This window comes from Polyodon spathula, chromosome 4 (genome assembly GCF_017654505.1).
Source record: "Polyodon spathula isolate WHYD16114869_AA chromosome 4, ASM1765450v1, whole genome shotgun sequence".
Lineage (NCBI taxonomy): Eukaryota > Metazoa > Chordata > Actinopteri > Acipenseriformes > Polyodontidae > Polyodon > Polyodon spathula.
Genome location: NC_054537.1, coordinates 92,533,318 through 92,556,314, shown reverse-complemented (window position 1 = coordinate 92,556,314; position 22,997 = coordinate 92,533,318). Strand labels below are relative to the sequence as shown.

Genomic DNA, 22,997 nt, shown 5'->3' with positions numbered 1-22,997 from the left:
TAAATCATGTCTCAATCCTAAAATTCTAGGTGATGCAAAACATTTGGCCATAGCTGTAATAAAGAACATTAAGTGTAACTTTCTTTTTACAATTTCCATTTGTCTGAGTCATGATACAAGATCAAATCATCAGTATACTGTATCTATTTTTTATATAACTATAGTGATGGTTTCAGATTTGTTTCACTGTGCATTTGCATTACTGTTCTGCGTTATCATAGACACGTTCATTTAAAAAGATCCTTCGGCATTCCATATCTCTGAAACACATTTGCTTTTATTTCTTTTCATAAGAGTAAAAATAAATAATAAAATGCAGAAAGATTCACAACAAATACTTCAAGTATTCTGCTGCATTGTTATTCTACCTCCTACAATGTAGAAATTCCTTTTCTTTCCCACATTTGATTGTTACACAATAAGTCTTGTGTAAGTTTAAACTGCCTTTCTTGCATATTGTAGGCCAAGGTTCCAGGAATGTCAGCTCATCCCCCAGTGCGGAGAGTTTACCAGTCGGGAGGGAACATTCAGCATCCCCACCTTTATCTGTGACAAAGAAAGACACCTTATTCAACATCTCTCGCTCCCGCTCTCACAGTAAAACCATGGGCAAAAAAGATTCTGTAAGTACTTTTGGGGGGGGGGGTTATCACTTTTGCATTTTCTCTGTACTCTTCGGCTTTGATCAGAACGTCTATGCTCTGAGGTGGAGCTCCTGGGGAAAGACTGTATTGGTCTTTTAATGCAAATACCATTTTCCGTCTTCCAAATTGTATACTAATTTAAAACTGTTAGATGTTACGCTGGAAGAGATATTATTTGTATCCCTGTTTTAGTTGTGTCTGCTGGCGTTTTCCCTTTTTGTATTGACTGGCATTTCATTTCTAATTCTGCATTTTAAGTGATGATCCTTAAGATGCAATTAGCAGTGCTACAATAAGTCCTAGTCATAGTTTCACTATTAATTCCACGCAACTCAGGCAGATGGAGGAATATCTAGAATAGTTCAAGAAGTACCAGTGATGTGGCTTTAAAATGTCGATATGTGCACTTAGTAATTGCAGGAATGAAATCCTTTCTCTTTCAAGTTTCACAATATGAGATGCGTGGGGAGTGAATGATGTTTCTACTCATGTTTGCCTTTAAATGTCTGGTATTCATTAGAAAATCGGTTAGCAAAAACGGGATGGGCATATACCTACTTAAGCAAGATTTAGATTTTAGATTTAGATTTCCCACGTTAACTTGTTTTGTTATGTCCTGGAAACAGATGTCTCTTTCATAATTGTTCACTTAATTACAGCAAAAATACCTACACCAATACGTGGTCTTGAAAATATTCCGTCCATTTCATAATTGGTGTTGTGATTAGAACCAACTTATTACTTACTGGAACTGCATTAATTCAAAATCAGTTCCAGTCCAAGCACCTTACTAAGCGAGTGTCAGTGTTGAAACAGTCACTCATTTATGTTTTTAATACTTGCTGCAGTGTTCGTGGGCTACCACTGAAGAAAGACCCAGGCTACACCAAGAATGAAGCCCAGAAACAAAGTGAGCTGCTAGGATTGACCTATACATTGAAATTGTGTTTATTGAATCACAGCTCCTTGTGCTAAATCTTTCCCTGCAATATATTCCTCTGCATCATTGCGATTGCTGTGCTGTTTGTTATCCCTCACTGGGGAAGTGTGTCTCCAGCAGTATAGCAGAGGTGCATGTTAGCATGCTTCTAGGAGCAAGAGCAGCACATTCAGAAACAGGAAAGTAACAACCAATTCTAAAAGGACACAGTAGGGAGCACTCCGATGAACAGCCCATCTGGTTTGATGGCTGACGTACTGGTTGAAATCTCTGTATCTCTTTGACTATTTGTTGTATTGACTTGAAACTTGTATGGGTATGACAAGCTGAATGGAAATTGTTCACCTTGACTTTGCATACAGTACATCTAGAGGTGTTTATCCAGCTGTCATTGAACTTTGTTGTTAGAATGTCACACACGCATTACCTGGAAATGATGATAAAAGCTGATTAGCACTTTGTTTTTAGTTTTGAGAATATCTGAATCTGTGTCTATTGTGTTGAGGCATCTTACTGTATATATACAAAACAAAACTAGAAGTTAAGAAACAAAGAATATTTAAAATAATAATATGGGTCTGAATAAATTACCACACAGAAATGTGTCTCGTTAGTTTTGAGCTGGTACTTGTGGCTTCACCACTCGTGCATTACGGCTCAAAACTAACTCGAGACATATTCTTGTGTGGTGATTTATTCTGACCCATATGTTATATTCTCTCTCTCTCTCTCTCTTATATTATTTTATTTTAATTTTTTACATGTGCATACAATGGATAGTGTTTTTTTCTTAACTATGTCTTTTGGTAACAATATTGTACAATAATTAGCGTGTTCCTCTATTTTTGTGAGAAATATTTTAATCTAAAGCTTACAGTTCATTTTTCTGCTAGATGCAGTAATGCCACGAAAGCTCAGAAAGCATCACAAGAGAGTTTTACCAGATACAAAAAAAATCCCCTAAGGGTCCATAGATTTAATGCACCAGTGAAGTGAAACACTGAGTGTGAGGGTCCCAGGCCCTATCCAGCCCACCTGTTATTTTGGCACCATGGATTATGAGCTCAGTCAAGCAAGATATTAGCAATTATACAGTTGAGATGAATCAAGGAGCTACGCAGCTGAGATTAACAGAGTGCCGTAACTCTGTGACACTGGAAAAGCTCCTCTGGGGCAGGCTGGTTCAGCACGCTGTGGTTGCAAAGCAGCCCACAACAATGTCCAAGGGCAGGACAAGTGAAAACACCCCTGTATGGGATTAGTGATATGACAGCACAAAAAAAAAAAAAAAAAAAAGAATACCCCTGGAGAGACAGATAATTGATTTACATGTATGCATTATTTTTCCAGATAGAACCGTCCATTTACTTGGTAAGGAGGATATTAATCATATAGTTTATATTAATGTCAGCATAAATTTAGCATATAAAAGTGCATTCTGATTGTCGCTTGACTACATTGCACTTAAGAAGAGGGACTTGAAATTGAATTTTGTTCTGGTTGGGGAAAGGTGACACTTAATGCAACATACATTAATATAAATCAAACAACTAAAGTGTAAACTCTCAACTCCCATTCCTCTGAGAGAGCTGTGCACTGTCAGCTGGCTTCCTTTCTCACCAAACATTCTCTGCTCAATTCGATTCAATCTGGGCTCCGTCCTTTGCATTCCACATAAACCACCCTCTTCTCTATAACTAACTCTCTCTTCTCTTTAACTCTGTCCTCTCTGTAACTAACTCTCCTCTCTGTAGCTAACTCTCTCCTCTCTGAAACTAACTCTCTCTTCTCTGTAACTGACTCACTCTGTAATTAACTCTCTCCTCTCTGTAACTAACTCTCTCCTCTCTGTAGATAACTCCTCTCTATAACTAACTCTCCTCTCTGTAGCTAACTCTCTCCTCCCTGTAACTAATTCTCCTCTCTGTAACTGACTCTCCTCTCTGTAGCTAACTTTCTCCTTTCTGTGGTTAACACTCCTCTCTGTAACTAACTCTCTCCTCTCTGTAAATAACTATCTCCTCTCTATAACTAAATCTCTCCTCTCTGTAACTAAGTCATGTTTCCCCTCTGCTTCACACTCTCCACTGGCAATTTAAGACCCCTTCTCTTGCCTATTGCTCTTTCATCATACTGCCCTTTCTCCAATCCCTCATGACTCCTTATATTCCCTCTCTCCCCCTCCGCTCATTCTCTACTGGCCGACTAGTTATGCCTTCTCTTCACTCTCCTTCCCCCCATGCTCGCTCCTTCTCTTCACTCTCCTTCCCCCCATGCTCGCTCCTTCTTGCTCACCTCTCCTTCCTTCCCCATGCTCGCTCCTTCTTCTCTCCTTCCCCCCATGCTCTCCTTCCTTCCTCTCCTTCCCCCCATGCTCGCTCCTTCTCTTCACTCTCCTTCCCCCCATGCTCGCTCCTTCTCTTCACTCTCCTTCCCCCCATGCTCGCTCCTTCTCTTCACTCTCCTTCCCCCCATGCTCGCTCCTTCTCTTCACTCTCCTTCCCCCCATGCTCGCTCCTTCTCTTCACTCTCCTTCCCCCCATGCTCGCTCCTTCTCTTCACTCTCCTTCCCCCCATGCTCGCTCCTTCTCTTGGAACCAGCTCCCGGTTATCCTCAGGACTGTTCAGTCTTTTACTGCTTTCCGCCATCTTCTCAAAACCCACGTATTCAATCTTTATTTGTAAATTCCTAATATCTTTTTGTATTTTTTCCTTTATTTATATATATATATATATATATATATATATATATATATATATATATTATATATTTGTGTGTGTGTGTTGTTTTTTTTTTAAAATATTATATATTAATATATTGTATTACCTACATGTACTTTGTGTATTTGGTTTCATTTGTTTGTAAGTTGCATTTTATTTTTTAAAACCATTTTTGTAGACTTATTATATTCTGATCTGATAAGTAATAATAATAATAATAATAATAATAATAATAATAATAATAAATGCAATTATGGTTACATTTTACATTACTGTAGCCATGTGCTGTGCCCCTGTGTGTATTTTGTGTTGCATGTGGTGTGTTCATGTTGGTGTATAGGTATTGGTGCACAAGATATAAATGGGTCTGTGTAGCACAAGTGATTTAAAATATATAGTTGTATTTATGCACAGGGATGGCAAAAACACCTCACTTGCATTTAAAGTATGTAATAGTACGGTATTGCACAAATTAGTTCACGTGCTGGAATTCAAGTGAATAATGAATTGGTAATTGAATCTTGGCACAACAGTATATCTAGATGCACTTTTCACTCACTCAGGGTTGTGTGTTTAGGGTGAAAGAATGGGAGAGAGTGAGGAGAGTAAAATAAAAAAGTAAATTATAAGCAATTGTTTGTTTAGCATTCGACTCTGTTGTTTAGTGCTAGTACGTTTTTGATTGTCTGTTTATTTTGGCCCAAAGTGCCGTTTGCTGTTTTTTGTTTAAACTCTTTTGTTTGTTTAATAAACACTGAGCAGCGCAGAGTCTCAGTTTTCACCTGCCAGTACTGTCTGCGTGTGTTCTCCTTTCTGACCTGACACCTCACCCTACAGCAGCCTGTTCACAATCACCTAGATTCAGTACATTGCAGTCATAGTAATTTAGGTTTTAGAGTGTATTTTCTTGCAGTGAATTTGCTTCCACATTTTTGGGATTGAATGCAAGTTTAAAGACCTCTTTTTGAAATGCACTAAGGAGAATAGCAGGCTGCAGTTTACAAAACAATGTTTCCCTGTGCTTCCATTAGAACTCGCAGATTTGTTTTAATCAACACATAGGGGACCTATAACTGAAGCTTTAGTTATATAACTTCTCTATTCATTCTATCGAAGATTACTTTCATCTGAACTCATTTCACAAGAGAGGTCATTTCCTAAAGCAAGGATATAGGAGAACCCACAAGCTGATTCCCTGCATTGACCTATAACAGATCCATATTTAATCAATGTGTAGTTTTAAAATTAGACATTATGTAGATCTATGATCCTGCCTTCTGACCATTCAATCCTGAGTCCCAGGGTTGCCCGTATGTCGCTTACTTTCCTTTTATGATTAAGACAGTGCTTTATTGAGGTAGATGTGAAAGCCCTACAAACAGATTTTTAATTAAGTCAAACCTACAGTGCTCTACAGTGTCTGTATTTAATGGAGTATCAAACTTTGCCCCATTTTTTTTAAAAGAAAAAAATATGTAAAGCTGGTGTTTCTTTTTTTCTGTATACTTTTCCCTTTTGTACCATAAATGTCATAGCTGGATAGTTATCTGCTTTACTGCTTACTGACTATAGCTATGGCCAAAATTGTTGCATCAGCTAGAATTGTAGGATTGAAACATAATAAAAAATGTAATTAAATGATATGAACATGATTTAGATATTTTATTTAACATCATGTAATCCAAGATACTACCGGAAGCCATAATAGTAGTTCAGGTTTTCAGGTTAGATTTTGAAATGTTGCATTTCAGTTTTTCAAATAAAGCGGTATGTAATTCAATATGTTAACTTAACATTATTCGGTAGGTTTCTTTCGACTTTATGAAGCAAAATCAGTTAATTCTCTAGGGTGATGCAACATTTTTGGCCATAGTTGTAGAAGCATATGACTAAGGCTTAATATTTTTGGTGTTACAATCTGTATTTATAACAACATTTGAATGGGTCTACTTCATGTTTATCCTTAATCCCAAGAAAAGCCTAGACAGTCGCTGCTTTAAAAGAGCAGGACTATTTTCTTTTGGCCTGTAATATGTTTGGATTGCAGTAATTCACACCTAACACTGCTGCTTTCTAACAGGAGGAGGACCTAGAGGGCCAGATCTCATTTCTTCAAGGGCAGCTCAATGACCTGGAAGCCATGTCAAAGTACTGTGCTAAGATGATGAATGTCCACATCGGTAAGTCAAGTACCAGCTCAGGACCTGTTATCACTCAACAGCCTGCATGTTTGTCACAAGTTTAACAAATTCCCATTTTATGAAAGTTGTCCTGTTTTTTTTTTTTCCCTCCCCCCCAACCATATTCTAAATTGTTTTACCTTTTCAGTGCCTGTGATGGGAACCCTCGTTCAAGAAAAGAAATCTGATAGTACATAGATGAAGGCACTGGCCAAAGCGTCCGTCGTCTTCTTTCTTATAAGATGCACTTTGTTTATATTTAGTGTTTTGAAGTTATTCTTCTCTCAATAAAGTTACAGGTGTTGCCCAGTAAAAATGAAGCACTTCACAGCATTGTTGTTTTAATAGGAGTTAACAATACATACTACTGTTTTATTTCCCCATTAAATCCTTCCCTAAACGGGCTAAATCAGATACCTTCACAAACGTTTGACACTATATTCCAAAGCTTAGTGGAAATGGCTGGAAAGTTACATTGCCTTCAAAATGATGATGTGATACAAGCTGCTATCTTGTAGTTTTATGATCACTACAGTAGTTGTATAGTTTCAAAAATGAAATAAATAAAAACTCTTTAATACACATCTAGGTGTTACAAATAAAATGGATAATTGTATTGCAACATCAGTAGTTGGTTGTCTACTGTATGTCATTATCATGTGTTGTTCAAATAATTCTGCACAACTTTAAATATACTATATAAGGTTATTATGAATTAGATGAATGGTTCACACCAGGGAACTTGTTTTATGTTCCAGTCCTTACCACCCTTCCACTTTTAAATCGACCTTGACTGCCTGCTGGTATTAAAGAGTCAACCACCTTTTCCTATACGAGGGTAAAATGTGATGTTTGAGAGGTTTGTGTGGCCTCCTTCTCTAAAGCAATGTAATGGGCTCCTTGGAGAAACTTCTCATTATAGCAGAACAATGACCTTCTTTCAATTTGCCAAACTGACAGGGAGTGTATTGTAAACCCTTAGGCGCTGTCAAATCAGCACAAGCACTTCTTCTGGCTGCATTACAATTGTGCAGTTTCTGATGGACTGTTGTATCCTACTGTCACACTAATCATGTTTTGAAACCCTTTCCCACATTTTGTATTGTGTAAAAGACAAGATTTATCTATATTACAAAAGCAAAAATCTACACCTTGAAGCATTTGTCAACGATATTGATTGCTTTTCCTTATTGAGCTGACAAGTGCAAATATTCCAAATACAGTAGCTCTCCTCAAGGAGCCCCAGCACTGGCAGTTAAAAATAAACACTGCCCTTCTTAGCCCTCAATAAATGGTCCTGCTATGAAAACCGTTGATAAACTTTTTTCCTTCACCAATCACAAAAAATTACTTTGCCTTTGTTTTAGCAAATCTCCTTGTTGAACAAAATGTCTCTGCTAGTGAATCGCGGTTTCTATAATGACATCTTGTTCCCTTTCAAGTATGAAATGTAATCATTACCATATGGGTATCTACCTGATAAAGACCCATAAACCAGAATAAGATATATGAAAGCTGCTTGACGAGCCTGTGACGCCGTCATGGCCCGCCCCCGAGGACATAAGTATACTACACTCACTCAATGTCATGTTTCCTTTAAAGTTTGACCTGACAGGAGAGCTTGGTATAAGATAAGTACTTGTTGCTTATGCCTGTATAATTTTTGGTAATTGTGTTTTGCATAATTTATACGATAATAAAGTTATGCTGTAATAGTTTGTTTTTGTTATTATTAATTCGGCGTATATTGTGCACTACAGCCTGTTGTTTGTTACGTCCTGCAGCGGCCTTGTGCCCCCTGCTTGAAGCCAGCAAGATATGTGCTTCAGTTGAGATTGCTTGTTGTCTCATCCACAGTATCTTGCTGCCGTTTTGGTGACTGGTTTTTCATCACCATTGCGAATGCTGTTAGTACCTCTAACAAGCAGGCTTCCCTCAGTCTCCTGTGTGTTCTGACTGGTTTTTCCAGTGGCTTGTACAGGTGGACATCCCTGTACACTGCTAACTGTGAACTGGTGGATTCGTACCGTACCGGTACCGTGGTCACTGACCAGCAACATTCCTAACCTGGTGCCGTTCTTGTAACAGCCCAGTGCCCACCGCACCAGTACCGACGTGGTACCATCCCTGTTCCGACCCAGTGCGCAGAGACGCATCCCTATAAAACCAAAGCACAGGAAACACCTGCAATTTGCTTTTCAGTTCCGTGTCTTGTCATTTGGCCTCTTTCTAGCTCCCTGTGCCTACTCGAAGTGCATGGAAGCTATCCTGGCCTCACTGAGAGTCAGAGGCATCGGAGTGCTCAGTTATCTGGGCGACTGGCTCATTTGTGCTCAGTCTCCATCACAGGCAGAGGCCCTTACGGAACTGGTCACTGGCCACCTTCAACGGTTGGGCCTTATGGTAAACCCTACTAAGCCAGCTCACACATTCTCAGACAGCCTCCTATCTAGGAATGTGCTTGGCCTTCAGGTCTGTTGGATGGCAGAGTGTGGAGAATAGCTGCCTGTTTAGTGCTCTTTAGGCTCAACAGCACTTACGGTAGTGACGTTCCAGTAACTTCTGGGCTTGATGGCAGCAGCTTCCCAGACCCTTTCTTTGGGTCTTCTGCGCATGCGCCCTCTGCGTTGAACCGCGACCGCCTATTGACAGTGTCTCATTAGTGTCTAAAGGCACTCTCTTGGTGGAATCAGCCGGCCCATCTATACCTCGGTATTGTGCTGGGCAGTATCACCAAAATGGAGGCTGAGCCCACGGATGCATCCAGTCTGAGCTGTGGCACTGTGTGCAAATTGCAGGTGTGTGTGGAAGCCCCCTTGGCAGGTTTTTTTCTTTCTTTTTGCAGGAGATTCGAGAGAGACATGTGTTTTTCTGTACAGACAACACAACACGAGTGGTGAGCCAAATTTGGGAGAGCAGAAATAGATCTCTGTCTGCCTGGAGTCAGCCCACTCTTCCCATAATTGATGGGGACCCGGTGGCAATAGATGCCTTGGCACACCAGTGGCCGAGGCAACTTTTATATGCTTTCTCACTGCTCGGCCTGCTCCCACTGTGTCCGTAGAAAATCATGCAGGACCAGGCCAAGGTGCTCCTAGTAATCCCTTATTGGCCCAGGAGACTGGTCTACAACCTTGAGCGCCCCGCTGTGGAAACCTGCTCAGTCAGGCACAGGACCTTTTGGCTACGGCCCTATGAACATCACGATTTCACGGGCTGCACGAAAATCATGAAATTAGCCCAATACTGCGATTTTTACAGTACTCTTAAGAAATAAAATTATTTGTATTTCATACAAAAAAAAAAAATCACATTAATGAAACTGTACAGCTGTGCTATGTGCCTGCGTGTACTATTCACCATGCACACAGTGCTGTGATTGTCATGTCACTATATACAAGCTAAGCGGGAAATTAAAATACTACACACTGTAAACAAGAAAATGGATGTCTATGCACAAATATCCTGCTTGAAAATTTGGACAACCAGAAGTTATGTAAATTCTTCAGACTGAGTGTAGCAAATGGTGGAGTGATTCCTTCTCTAGCCCAGCTGAGATGTGAATACTTACCTAAAGTTGCCGAGTATCACAAGCAGGAGATTATGGAATTGGTACAACAGTCTGGTTGCTTTTCAGTGGTCTCTGACGAGTCGACTGGTGCACAAGATCAATATGGGTTACACATTGTATTTGTTTTACAAGACCTAAATGGCGAAGATGCACCTGACGTACTAGAACTGAAAGCTGTCCATGCAAATACACTTTACCTACAGGCTGTTAATTACAACTAGGGTGACCAGACGTCCTGATTAAAATCGGGATCGTCACGATATCAGCAGCTTTTTCCCACGTCTCGATCGAGGTACTGTCGGGATGCCGTTTGTTCTGATTTTTGAGTAAACGGAAAGGAAATATGATTTTTTTTTATTTTCCTTTTAGAAAATTTTGTATAATGGCAGCTGTACTGTCTCTTGGTGCAACAGCATACTGTATTGGTTTAGGTCATGTCGTTTGAGGGAGTTGTTTGCATTGCATCTATGCGGCTATCCAATCACATTACCTGCAGTCATATGATGCAGTATGCGTCATGTGTTTTTCTTGGTGCGTGCGCCTGTGCGTCCGGTTCTACTGGCGAAGTGTCATGATGGCTGGTGTTGTTGACGAGCCTGTCACTAAAAAGCAAAAAAGACAAGTACCGAACACAGTGGGGAAAAAATTGATTCATTCATATGCACATGGTCAAGTCATCCCTTTAGGATTAGGATTATTGCCTTTTAACAAATGACAGCACTGTGTTTTAGTAAGGAAGCAAGTACTACTTTTTTTAGGCTTTTATAGTGCTCTGAAATATTAGGTGTATTTAATGTTTAAACAGGTCTGCGAAATGTCTGTGATATCCTAATTATAATCCTAATCCTAACTGGATGTCTTTTTTTATTTTTAGTGATAAGGTACTGTCGTCACTAGGAGTATAACAACACTCTTACAATGAAAATGTACATACAGTATGTAGAACATGGTTTGGCTGGTGTGTGATATATGAAGCATGATCTGCAGTGGTTAACCATGAAAAAAAAATATATAGTGCGACATGATTAAAATATCTGGGTTGAATAATTTACAGTCCTGTATACTTCATCACTAGCAATTGTGACTTTCCACATCAGAATCCTTACAATGTGTTTGAAAAGTCCATGTGGTTTGTGAGGGTGTCGCACTCCCTTGTAGCTTCTTGTGTTCCTGGCAGTGCAAGGTCCTTGTGACATATTTCACAAGATGGCCATGGTAATCAGTTTAAATGGCGACTGGTAATGGATTGTCTTTTTAATAACGTACCCCCCCCAAATAATGTAAGCTGTGCTACCAAGTATATCGCCTGATCAGTCTTCTGTTTTGGGACTTAAACAAACACCCACCCAAAAACACCCCAGGTTAGCCCCCTATAAATGTCAAATCTTGATCGAAACATACTGTAATGACATTTTGGTGTAAGGGTGTATTGAGACGTGTCTAGGATTTATAGATTACAAAGCAACACTAACATACTTGGTTGCTTGCTGACCCCAAATAAAGCAAATCTCACAGTATAAATCGACCTAAGAAACCTTTTTAATCATTTTGTTTTACTGGTCCTTGGTTCAATTAGAGTAAATATGTTTTTAACATTTAGAACGCACTCTGCAAAAAAATCTGCTCCTTTCATATGTTAATTTAACCCTAGCACTAAGCAACATGGATCAGGAATATTCAATCCATGTGTCAGATATCAGAGCTTGCTTTATGTTAAGCAGAAAATGAAGACTACATTTTACCTGCTAAAATAGTTTTTAGCATTTTCTTGGCTGCGTACATTATCATTCAAATATCATTAGGTCTTACTGTTTGTTGAAAGAATGACACAAATTAGTGGATGTTAATTATATTGATTTAAGGTTTAAAACCTGTATATATAAAATTTAACTTGGTCCTCCTCTTTGATTTTAAAAGACAGGAGGTCTACAAAAAGATCTTCTGCATATATTCTGCTGGTATATTGCTATGTGTTTCATATATTGTGCTGGTATATTGCTATGGATTTCATATATTCTGCTGGTATATTGCTATGTGTTTCTTATATTCTGCTGGTATATTACTATGGGTGTCATGTATTCTGCTGGTATATTGCTATGGGTTTCATGTATTGCTATGGGTTTCATATATTCTGCTGGTAAATTGCTGTGGGTTTCATATATTCTGCTGGTATATTGCTGTGGGTTTCATATATTCTGCTGGTATATTGCTATGGGTTTCATATATTCTGCTGGTATATTGCTATGGGTGTCATGTATTCTGCTGGTATATTGCTATGGGTGTCATGTATTCTGCTGGTATATTGCTATGGGTGTCATATATTCTGCTGGTAAATTGCTGTGGGTTTCATATAGTCTGCTGGTAAATTGCTGTGGGTTTCCTATATTCTGCTGGTAAATTGCTATGGGCTTCAGCATTGTATTTTATCACTGCACAATCATTACTTTTGTATTATTGTGGTTTGTTTATGGTTTTGTTTTTCTTTTTAATAATTTGATGTCTTACAGTTGTCTTCATACTAAGCTATAAGTGCATGCTCTTTACACTGCAGATAACCATAACCATGCAATCTAAAATTGTGATTGCAAATGTATTGCAGTTGTGCTGCTTAAGTAAACCACCCCCTAATCTTTGTAAATCTGAGGTGCTGCAAAGGTATTGTTTTGATGATTTTCAAACAAGTAATTTTATTTAATATGTTCTAAATGTAATCTAGACTTCTAAACATTTGGATTTTCCTTTTTTAACAGGTAAAATACAGGATGTGATTTTGCAGGAACATTTGGAAAAGGAGGATGAAGTTCTGGTCTCGCTAGCTGGACTTAAACAGGTCAAGTATAACAATGCAGAAGATATTTTATATGTATTGTACGGTAAGCATTCCCTGTCAGGGAAGTTACTGAGTGTGTTTTATAGACTTAGAATCGGGGGTAGTAATAATCCATTGGATTGCCAATTAAAGAACACAGTTGGTAGCTGCTCTTACGACTTTAATCAAACTTTTTATTGCAAAACCTTATTACATTGCATACTGTGCAGTATCCTCTGACACTGCTTACATTGCATACTGTGCGGTATCCTCTGACTCTGCTTACATTGCATACTGTGCAGTATCTTCTGACTCTGCTTCCATTGCATACTGTGCGGTATCCACTGACTGCTTACATTGCATACTGTGCGGTATCCTCTGACTCTGCTTACATTGCATACTGTGCGGTATCCTCTGACTCTGCTTACATTGCATACTGTGCGGTATCCTCTGACTCTGCTTACATTGCATACTGTGCGGTATCCTCTGACACTGCTTACATTGCATACTGTGCGGTATCCTCTGACTCTGCTTACATTGCATACTGTGCGGTATCCTCTGACTCTGCTTACATTGGATACTGTGCGGTATCCTCTGACACTGCTTACATTGCATACTGTGCGGTATCCTCTGACACTGCTTACATTGCATACTGTGCGGTATCCTCTGACTCTGCTTACATTGCATACTGTGCGGTATCCTCTGACACTGCTTACATTGCATACTGTGCGGTATCCTCTGACTCTGCTTACATTGCATACTGTGCGGTATCCTCTGACACTGCTTACATTGCATACTGTGCGGTATCCTCTGACTCTGCTTACATTGCATACTGTGCGGTATCCTCTGACTCTGCTTACATTGCATACTGTGCGGTATCCTCTGACTCTGCTTACACATTGCATACTGTGCGGTATCCTCTGACACTGCTTACATTGCATACTGTGCGGTATCCTCTGACTCTGCTTACATTGCATACTGTGCCGTATCCTCTGACTCTGCTTACATTGCGTACTGTGCCGTATCTTCTGACTCTGCTTACATTGCGTACTGTGCCGTATCTTCTGACTCTGCTTACATTGCATACTGTGCGGTATCCACTGACTCTGACTCTGCTTACTATGCTGCAGCCATTCCAACATTTTAGGGGGGAATGGCAAAAAAAGCCACTTTTGCATATAAAAAACGTTATATATTTTACTGCATCGTCATTCACACTGGTGTTGCTTTAAAATAAGCTGCTTTCAGGAACATAAGAACATAAGAACATAAGAAAGTTTACAAACGAGAGGAGGCCATTCGGCCCATCTTGCTCGTTTGGTTGTTAGTAGCTTATTGATCCCAAAATCTCATCAAGCAGCTTCTTGAAGGATCCCAGGGTGTCAGCTTCAACAACATTACTGGGGAGACCGAACAGCTGTTCATCACTGCGAGACAGAGCACTCTCCATTTCTTCTGCCATTGCCTGATGTGAAGTTTCTACTTTGCATTTCTTTTTCAAAATTGGGTGTTTACTGTCACTAGAATGTCTCAATAATGTAAAGTAGATGTTTTGCAATGGCGGCTAGTGAACTTTACAGACTGCAGACTGAACAACTCATTTCACTGTTATTAAACTCCAGCCATGGGTAAATCTTGAACCAGTTTGGTTGAAATATATATTTTTTGCCTTTCCATTCACTGTTGTCGTTTGTTTGTGTTGTACCTTCTGCACTGTTTTCATTTGACGGCTACAGCAATCTTTTTTTGCCTGCAGCAGAAGAATCAGCTGCCTCGTCAGTGCAAGGTGCGTTTCTTTAACCAGAAGCTCCATTTTTTTTAAAGTGAAAGTCACCGCTTGCAAAACAACACCTAGATAGATTTAATATTGTCTGTTTTTTTTTTCAAAACTGTTTACTTACTGCAGTGTACTGAGTTTCTATAATGCTTAAAGATAGCGGCCGAGAATCACGTATGAGAGAGTAAAGTCTCGCGGCATTTAAAATATCCAGCACTATTTTTATTTATTTATTTTATCCAGCATTACTCATAATGCGGCTCATAATGCTTTCATCACTGACACCCACTTCGTTAGGGATTGTTGTAGCGTTTTAATTAGGCATTCTAAGTTGGGCGATAAATACAGTAGCTTGCAGTCTTCAACTATCTCAGCGGGATTTTCCCGCACTGAAAGTTGCAGATATGCGGCATCAACTTGGAAAATGTGTGATTCCCGCGATCCCGTGCTGAAATTCAAGCCTTGGTTATAGGGAGCAATAGCATCATATGAAGATAAATATTATTTCAGATCTGTTCTTCAGTTGTGTAGAAAGAAAAGTAAACACAGTGCAGTAAACTTATTATTTTACAAATCTATATATAAAATTATAATACTATGGTAAAGTTAGAACAGTATGGTAAAAAAAAAAAAAAAAAACATCTTCTCACACTCAAGGTATACATGAAGTTAAGGTGATGTTAAGGTGATGTGATGTTCGGTTGCTATCTTGAGCTTGCTATGTTGCTATAATTGACCTCTGAGCTATGCCGCTTTTTCATATGTGAATTCCATGTACTTCGATCGTGGCACTTGACACTTCTTGTGGTAAATATTTTCTTGGTAGGAATGCTTGTTTCTGCACTTGCATATCTTTTTAATGAATCAGGTGGATGCATTAGTTTCAGTAGCGACACTGTAAGCAGAATAAGAAGTTGCTTAGGTACACCACAAATAATGTATGTCCAAATCTGTTCACAAAACAAATCAAGAAATATTGTTTTCACAAGATATGGCCAATGTCCCGGCTAGTTGAATCATACACTATTCCAAGCAGACTTTCCAACACACTACACTGTTACAGAACACAAGACCTTCCACCTCTGTAGAGCTCTAACTTGTCAGGTTAACAATCATTGGCTCTGAATGCTCAACTATACTCATTTAATGTCAACTTTCCTGGTCTGTAAATATCCAGTGGTGTTTTCATGAAGCTGCAGTGAATTGAGCGTTTAGGCATGCTGAGAGAAGTCAAGCTGACAAATTACTAAGATTTGTGGAAAAAGTGGACCAAAGGACCAAAATAAGCTGATCTACGCTAAACAAAACAAAACAAAAATCCCTCTTTAGCACTAAAACACTTGAGGCAAAGTATCCAATTCAGTCCTTGACAGCAGTCTAGTGTAACCCCAGGGTCTTAATTAAAGACTCCTGAGAGTATCGGAATGCACACTCCATCACTATATATAATTATATATATATATATATATATATATATATATATATATATATATATATATATATATAGATGATGGAGTGAACATTCCAGGGCAAAATTGGTCAGCTGAGAGGCGGTTGCTGTAAGGAAAACACACTCCATCTGGATAAAAGTTGTGGTGATGGTTTCAAAGAAAACTAAAATAATAAAATGTGCAATCGTGATGAAATAGGTCGTGTGAAACCTTCGTGTTAAAGTGTGTTTTGTTTTAGGACGGGGAAACAGCTTAGCTGTCCCGTGGTAGGAAGAGCTGGTATTGTGTTTAGTTAGTGCTCCGAATAGGAGTTAGGTGTTTGTTTTGTGTTTGTTTATTTCTGTTTCTGTTTATTAAAAAAATAGTGCGTAAGCGCTTGAAAAAGCAATTTCTGTGTCCTGGGTCCTGCTTAAAAGGGACAACGAACCTTGAGAGAAGCAAGAAGCCATTATAGATGGTGGCAGTGTGTGTGAGAAGCACAGAATTCGTCACTATATATATATATATATATATATATATATATATATATATATATATATATATATATATATATATATATATATATATTTGAGTCTGTTGTAAAAGCAAATATAAACAGCAGACAGCACAGAAACAATTTAAGCCATGGGAATACCTGTTCACATTATCTCTTTTTCAGGACAGTTTCTTCAGCTTCCAGGCTAATGTCTGAGCCATGATCCTCCAGTCCACTTCGACTGTGAATCCCAGCCTCTCAGTGCTGCAGATTGAGGGCTCCCATTCAGGGCAGTGTGAATTACAGAACAGTACAGCTCAGGAGTAGATGGAGCATGAGGCATTTGTAATAAAATAAATATGAGGAAAATCGATCTGACCGCAGTGCTTCCCCATGCGGTGAAAATGTAATGTCTGAAGGAATCGCGGTCTGATTTGAGGGTGTTGGAGCTTTCGTTTCATTCTTGAAGTAGGTCGGCACCTTTAAATCGGTTTCCCATTCTGGAGAGCGCCTAATCAGGTTGTGATGAAACGAAGAGCATTCTTTATCGCAAGTTCTTGAGAGTATCGGAATCGAAGGTGTCAGTCTGTCACAGCTACATTTGTTTTTTTCATTATACAGACAAAACTGTTTTCATTTTATTTGCAGTTAGTTATTTAGGGTTTTGTTTGTATTAACCATTGTGTCTGATAGGCAGCAATATGATGGCTTCTGTGCATAGCGTGCATGTAACCCTGCTTCATTCTTTAAGCAAAAAGATCCATTGCTCAGTGAAAAGTGCATTTTTACAAGTATTTTAAAGAAGTGTTAGCCAAGGATTCCAAATCTATTTACCTCTTCCTAGCAGTATATAGTCACAGTGGTACCCTTTGTACTGAAGATATATTTTTCCTTCTCTTATTTTTGCTTTTGTTTTTAGCACTGTAGTTGTTAAAAGTTTGAAGTGAGGCTTCTTGAAATACCTAGTAAGTTTACAGAGTGGTGATTAAAAATACATATCCCTTATTAAAGAACATGAAAGTACAAAGTACAGTGCTACCCCATTGTAACGCAACCACTTATAGTGCGGAATCGGTTATAACACATTTCCCCCATAATGCAATTTGACTTGCAAACGTTGTGTGAACGCTCCAGGTTCTTGAAGTGATCCTGGTGATGTTATCGGGAATTATGCCTGGATAAATTGTAATAGAAACTCAAAAAATGAAAAGAAGACCTACAGCACTGATTGTTTTGTTGTTGTTTTTACATTATCTTATTTAAACGCATTTAATATTACACACATCCATTAATATTACAAAACAAGTCAGAAACAAGTGTGCAAATGTCCTTAGATTCTATGTTATTTATTTACAGTTTACAACATTTAGTATAAAAAAAAAAAATACCATTTTAAATAAGGGCGGTGTAAGCTTTAAACAGTGGAATAGCAGTTTCTATTATACTGTATATATTGAAACAACCCGGGATTTATACTGTTACACGACTGGTCTACAGACCCTGTTGTGTGTGTTTGTTTGTAAGCAGAGAAGAGGTAAGCTTGCCTCAGCCGGGATTGGTGGGTGACGTCCGGGGAGGCGGGGACGTGAAAGCATAGGCGGTTTCCACATCGGCGCGAGCAGAGCCGAGTGAGACAATAAGCTGCCGTGGGAATGTGTTGCTGCAAGACTTGTTTTTGGTGTGGCGCAGGGAATAATCGTCCCAGTAAACCGTAGATTCAAATACCTGCAAACAGCGTTTGTCTCCTTCCTTCATTTTCCACAGTACGCTTCAATATTAATTTGGCTTGTAGGCGTTGTAAATCATTTCGGAAACAAAAAGGCCAATATTCATTATAAGACAAAATACAATTAGGGACCCCGACAACCACATTTTAACAGGGTAGAGCTGTAATAGCATAGGGAAATTATTGGGAAAGTCCATTGTATCACAGCAAAGTTACAGTGAAAACATTCTATGATAAAGATATTTTTAATAAAGCCAGGTGGGCATGTATTTGTGTTTTTTCTTACTATAATGTTCAATTGGTTAAAAACTGGCTTATAAGCCAGTAACAGGTGCGTAATATTCATTAAATTTCCATTTTTGAACATCCAAAACAAGAAACACAATGACCTATCTGACCACTGGAGAAAGCTGTGTGAAGCTGAGAAATTTTGAAATACTAAAAGCAGCTTAAATTCACTGGACAAACTATATGTCATTTGGTTGTTTTTTTGTTTTTTTTTGGGGGGGGGGGGGGTTTGTTGTTTGTTTTTTTTTTACAGTACTTTTGATATAGTGTGTTTTATTACTACAATAATTTTGAGACTGGAACTGGCTTGGTTTGTTTAGTGTTAACCTCCCAGGATATTTTGAATGACGATGTTTCACCTGCCGAGAAGCATTCACATTTAGATTTAAATAAACTAGCCTTGAAATAGAAAGCATAGCTTCAGGCATGTTCTTTTCAAAGTGTGAGGGGGAAATGTATTCCTATCCAACTAAATTAAGAAATCTGCTGCAATGAGTTTAAGGATATTGATTTGGTCACCTAGTCACTGAATAATATTGTTAAATGAATAAATGTAGGTTGTTTCTTTTGCAGCCTCTGTAATGAGGTGGATGTGAGTGCAGTAGTTCTGTCAGACATGTTTGTAGTTGTATTTCTGGGATCTTAAGCAGACACTATGCACAGCAGGTGTAAAAAAAAAAAAAAGAATGGCATTGTAGCTAATCCAATTGTTCTGATCGTGCAAGTCACAGGTAAAGTCGGTAGGGTCTACAGACAGACACAAGTTTGTTACTGTAGTGGAACCAACTCATGCTATCCAAGTCATGTTATTTTATTTACATTATACTGCTTTTATTTTTTCAGATAAAAGACATTTTAAAAGGATCCCTGCATTTTAACCAGAGCCTGCTGGAAGCTGAGGAGAATGAGGAGATCACAATCGCCGATGATCACTACTGCTCCAGCCATCACAGTGGAGCAGGCAGACTTGGACTGAAGCACATGGACAAGGAAGCCTTTCTCACTCTCAGACCAAGACAGGTATATTCAGTCTCGAGACTCTGAACTCCATCTGGAACTCATTGCTCAACAGTGCTAATTCTAACTACACACTCCTTATTTCCTGAGATTTGCAGGCTTGTATTTATTATTTGGAGCATCAAATAAGGCTTTTTTTTCCTCATTGAAATGTTCAATCAATGTGTTAAAGATATTGGCCCTGATATTCGAAAGGTTTGGGAGGGGTATGCGCGTCACAAATGGCAGTTGTGCCAAGTTGCCATATTCGAAACGTCCTTTTGCACGTCACAATCCATTCTGCGCTGTGCAGAAATAAAATGTAAGCATCGCGCAATATGGGGGGAGTGGCCGACAATATGCATGATCCTGGTATAGTCAAAGGTATGTGCCAAGCACAAAACCAGGTTTGTGACGCACAGAATAAGGATTGTAAAAGGACTGCGTTTACTCCGCGCACACTACCATTCCAGCACTGACTACAAACAGGCAACAATGGGAAACGTGGGTAGCATGCAGCATGTCCGTCAACATGTGGATGTGAATGATGCAAGGCACACCCAGCAACAGCAAGCCCGACATAGGCGAAGATATGCTGAAAGGGTACACCGGTCTCAGCACACACAAGGAGCTCAGCAATGAGCAAATCGTGTCCAGGTATCGTCTCAACTCATCTATGCTGCATGATGACCTGGCTATATCAAACCTGCGCAGTCATACCTTGTCTGAGTAATTGGTATTGTCTGTCTGTATGTGTATCCTGGCTGCTGGGACCTTCCAGAAGGTAGCAGGTGATACAGTGGGGATCACCCAGTCAGCCGTGTCCGCCACCTCGAACGGTTCATAACCGCGTTGCTGCGACTTGCTGAGGAACATATTAAATTCCCCAGTACCAGAGCAAACAGTGAGGAGATAATGTTGTGTGCACCCATATTGCTATCCGGGTACCTGTTCCAGTTAATCTGTTCTATCAGGATTCCAGTTGTATTCGGAATAGTTGGAAATTTGAATAGCTATTCCATGCCATGTAAGCAGGGTATTCTGAATTAATCCATCCGTATTCTGGATACCAGTATTCCAAAAACTTGATACTACATTCCCACTTAGTAATATGATATTATCGGAATACTAGCCCTTCTAGACACCTTATTCAGAAAACCTTTTTTTTTTCTAGACACACGAGTCGTCATTTTATGATCTATAATATACAAGACAATGGCTTGTGTGCCCAACAAGCCTTTGCAAAAACTGTGCACAAATATATTAGTACTTGTATGACCCCAAACTGGCTGCCAACTATCATCCTTTTTTTTTTTTTTTTGTAGATCAACAGTCAATACCAGATATATATGTGTGTGTGTGTGTGTGTGTATATATATATATATATATATTTATTTATTATTTTTGTAGTCACATTGAGATTAAAACCTCTTTACAAGTGAGACCTAGCCAAGCAGGTAGCAGCAAGACAATCGGTCAACAAGAACAGTACACAATAAAATACAATTAAGACACAGGCAAATCACATTTAAAACAATTACAACTCCCAGTCACGAAATCATGCAGTTTACTCTTAAATTGCAATAAAGATATCTGGGTGTGCAGCTTTAGTTTGGACTGGAACTCATTCCAGGACCATGGGGCATAATAAGCAAAGGATCCTTTACCAGCCTCAGTACGCACTTTTGGGATTTTAAAATGCAAAAAAGAATGAGATCTGAGGCTATGGTTACTATGGAAAGCTATACGGTATTCATTTAATTAAGTATATGCATATAATTTACATTGAATAGCCATATATACCAGAATATACCAGTGCTTCAACCTGCGTAAAGCCAAAGAAGTCCAGCCTACCAAATCGTATAATATACAATGATGAGTATTCAATCTTGTATTTGTATTGTACCTCAATGCTGCATGATATAGCGATTCCAGTTTACCTAAAATTGATGGTGATCAACAGGCAAACCTGTATACTGCATCACCATAGTCAATTTGCGGCAAAAACATACAAGCAATAAGGCTCTTTTTTTGTTTCCATAACATATATAACATGTGCATATCATAGTGACGTTTATGGAAACATGCACTCACCTCTGTCCAGCACACTGCCTTCCTTCTGTTATTTTAAACGGTCCTATTAGCATATGGTAATGCATCGGTAAATAGAAACATGAGATGCAAATGTATGCTAGGTGGACATTCAGTATGCACATAGCGCAATCAAATTTGAATTGGGCGAAAGCCGTAATTCGTCTGAATATACCAATATCTGCGCGATAATTGCGATGCACTAGTTCCAATAACTGCACCGCTGGCTCAAATAGTGTCAGAGTAACAGTCCACTCTGGAGTTGGATACGATAGTACAAACGTACAATAGTACAGAACCCCAACCCCCCATCCGCACACACCGGATGGGCGGATCAGTTATGTGTTTTATCACAGTATTGATATGATGGACAGTGATAATGTGTTTACATATAGTTATATGTGTTCTTCACTGCTCCACAGGCATATCGGCATCCAACATGTACCATCAGTATGGAAATGTAGATTGAGAGAAGGATGAAGGGGGGGGGGGGGGTCCTGCCTGTTGTCTTTGCTGTATATTAATTGTATAAATATGTCAGGCACCCATCTTGTGGCCCATTGCTTTATTTGGCTATTCCATAGGTTGCTATGCATTACGGAGGGGTGGGCAGTTGCAGTTAATGTTTTTCCTAAAATCAGACCTGTGATACGATCAACCATTCAAAGACTTGTGTTTTCTCTGCAGCAGTCCAATCATAAGTTAGCTGAGGCGGGACAAATTACAGTTCCGTTAACTGTAATTTCCGGGCGTTTTTATGCAGCTGTCCAGTTTGCTGAATGTCGGTGTTGCTGATTGTACAGAGACTGTTCATTTTTTGAGAAATCATAGTAGGCTACAATTAACATTCTAGGAGCGTATTTAGAATTAATTATGATTCTTACAAAAAAATGGCATAACGAAAAAAATCCATTAAGGTGACAGTTAAAACCTTACAAATTGGGCTTAATCATGATGTTCAAATAGAATAGAATGAAATAGAATAGAATGAGTAGAATGAAAAACATTACGCATTTCTGTGTATTGTGCATATAAAAATGTTTGATTGGTGTTTACTTTGCAGGTGAATGAACTTGTTACATTTACAAATCAGAGAGTGCACTAGCACAGTAGACTTTGTCACGGCACGACTTAAATAAAAAAAAAAAATCATTCAGAAAAAAAGACATATCCAAAGCCTTTTTTAAAAATTTTACTTCAAAAACATACAGCTATTTTGGATCAGCTGGCCTTTAAAGAAACCTATATAGTATTTCCTCATGATACAATACTGTCCGTATTCAATAAAACAGTGGCGTTATCAGTACATTCATTTGAAAACTCGACGC

At 38.9% G+C, this 22,997-nt stretch overlaps 1 protein-coding gene across 7 annotated transcripts in view; it reads left to right on the top strand.

The window, feature by feature from the left end:
* The window catches only part of LOC121315132 (TBC1 domain family member 5-like), a 160,747-nt gene that overhangs the window by 135,587 nt on the left and 2,163 nt on the right, over positions 1–22,997 (top strand). For all 7 annotated transcript variants that reach the window (XM_041249074.1, XM_041249069.1, XM_041249075.1 and 4 more), the window contains 4 exons: positions 463–623; positions 6,386–6,485; positions 12,807–12,886; positions 19,426–19,602. In XM_041249074.1, coding sequence (XP_041105008.1) covers positions 463–623; positions 6,386–6,485; positions 12,807–12,886; positions 19,426–19,602 — 518 coding nt within the window. The remainder of the gene's footprint in view (positions 1–462; positions 624–6,385; positions 6,486–12,806; positions 12,887–19,425; positions 19,603–22,997) is intronic.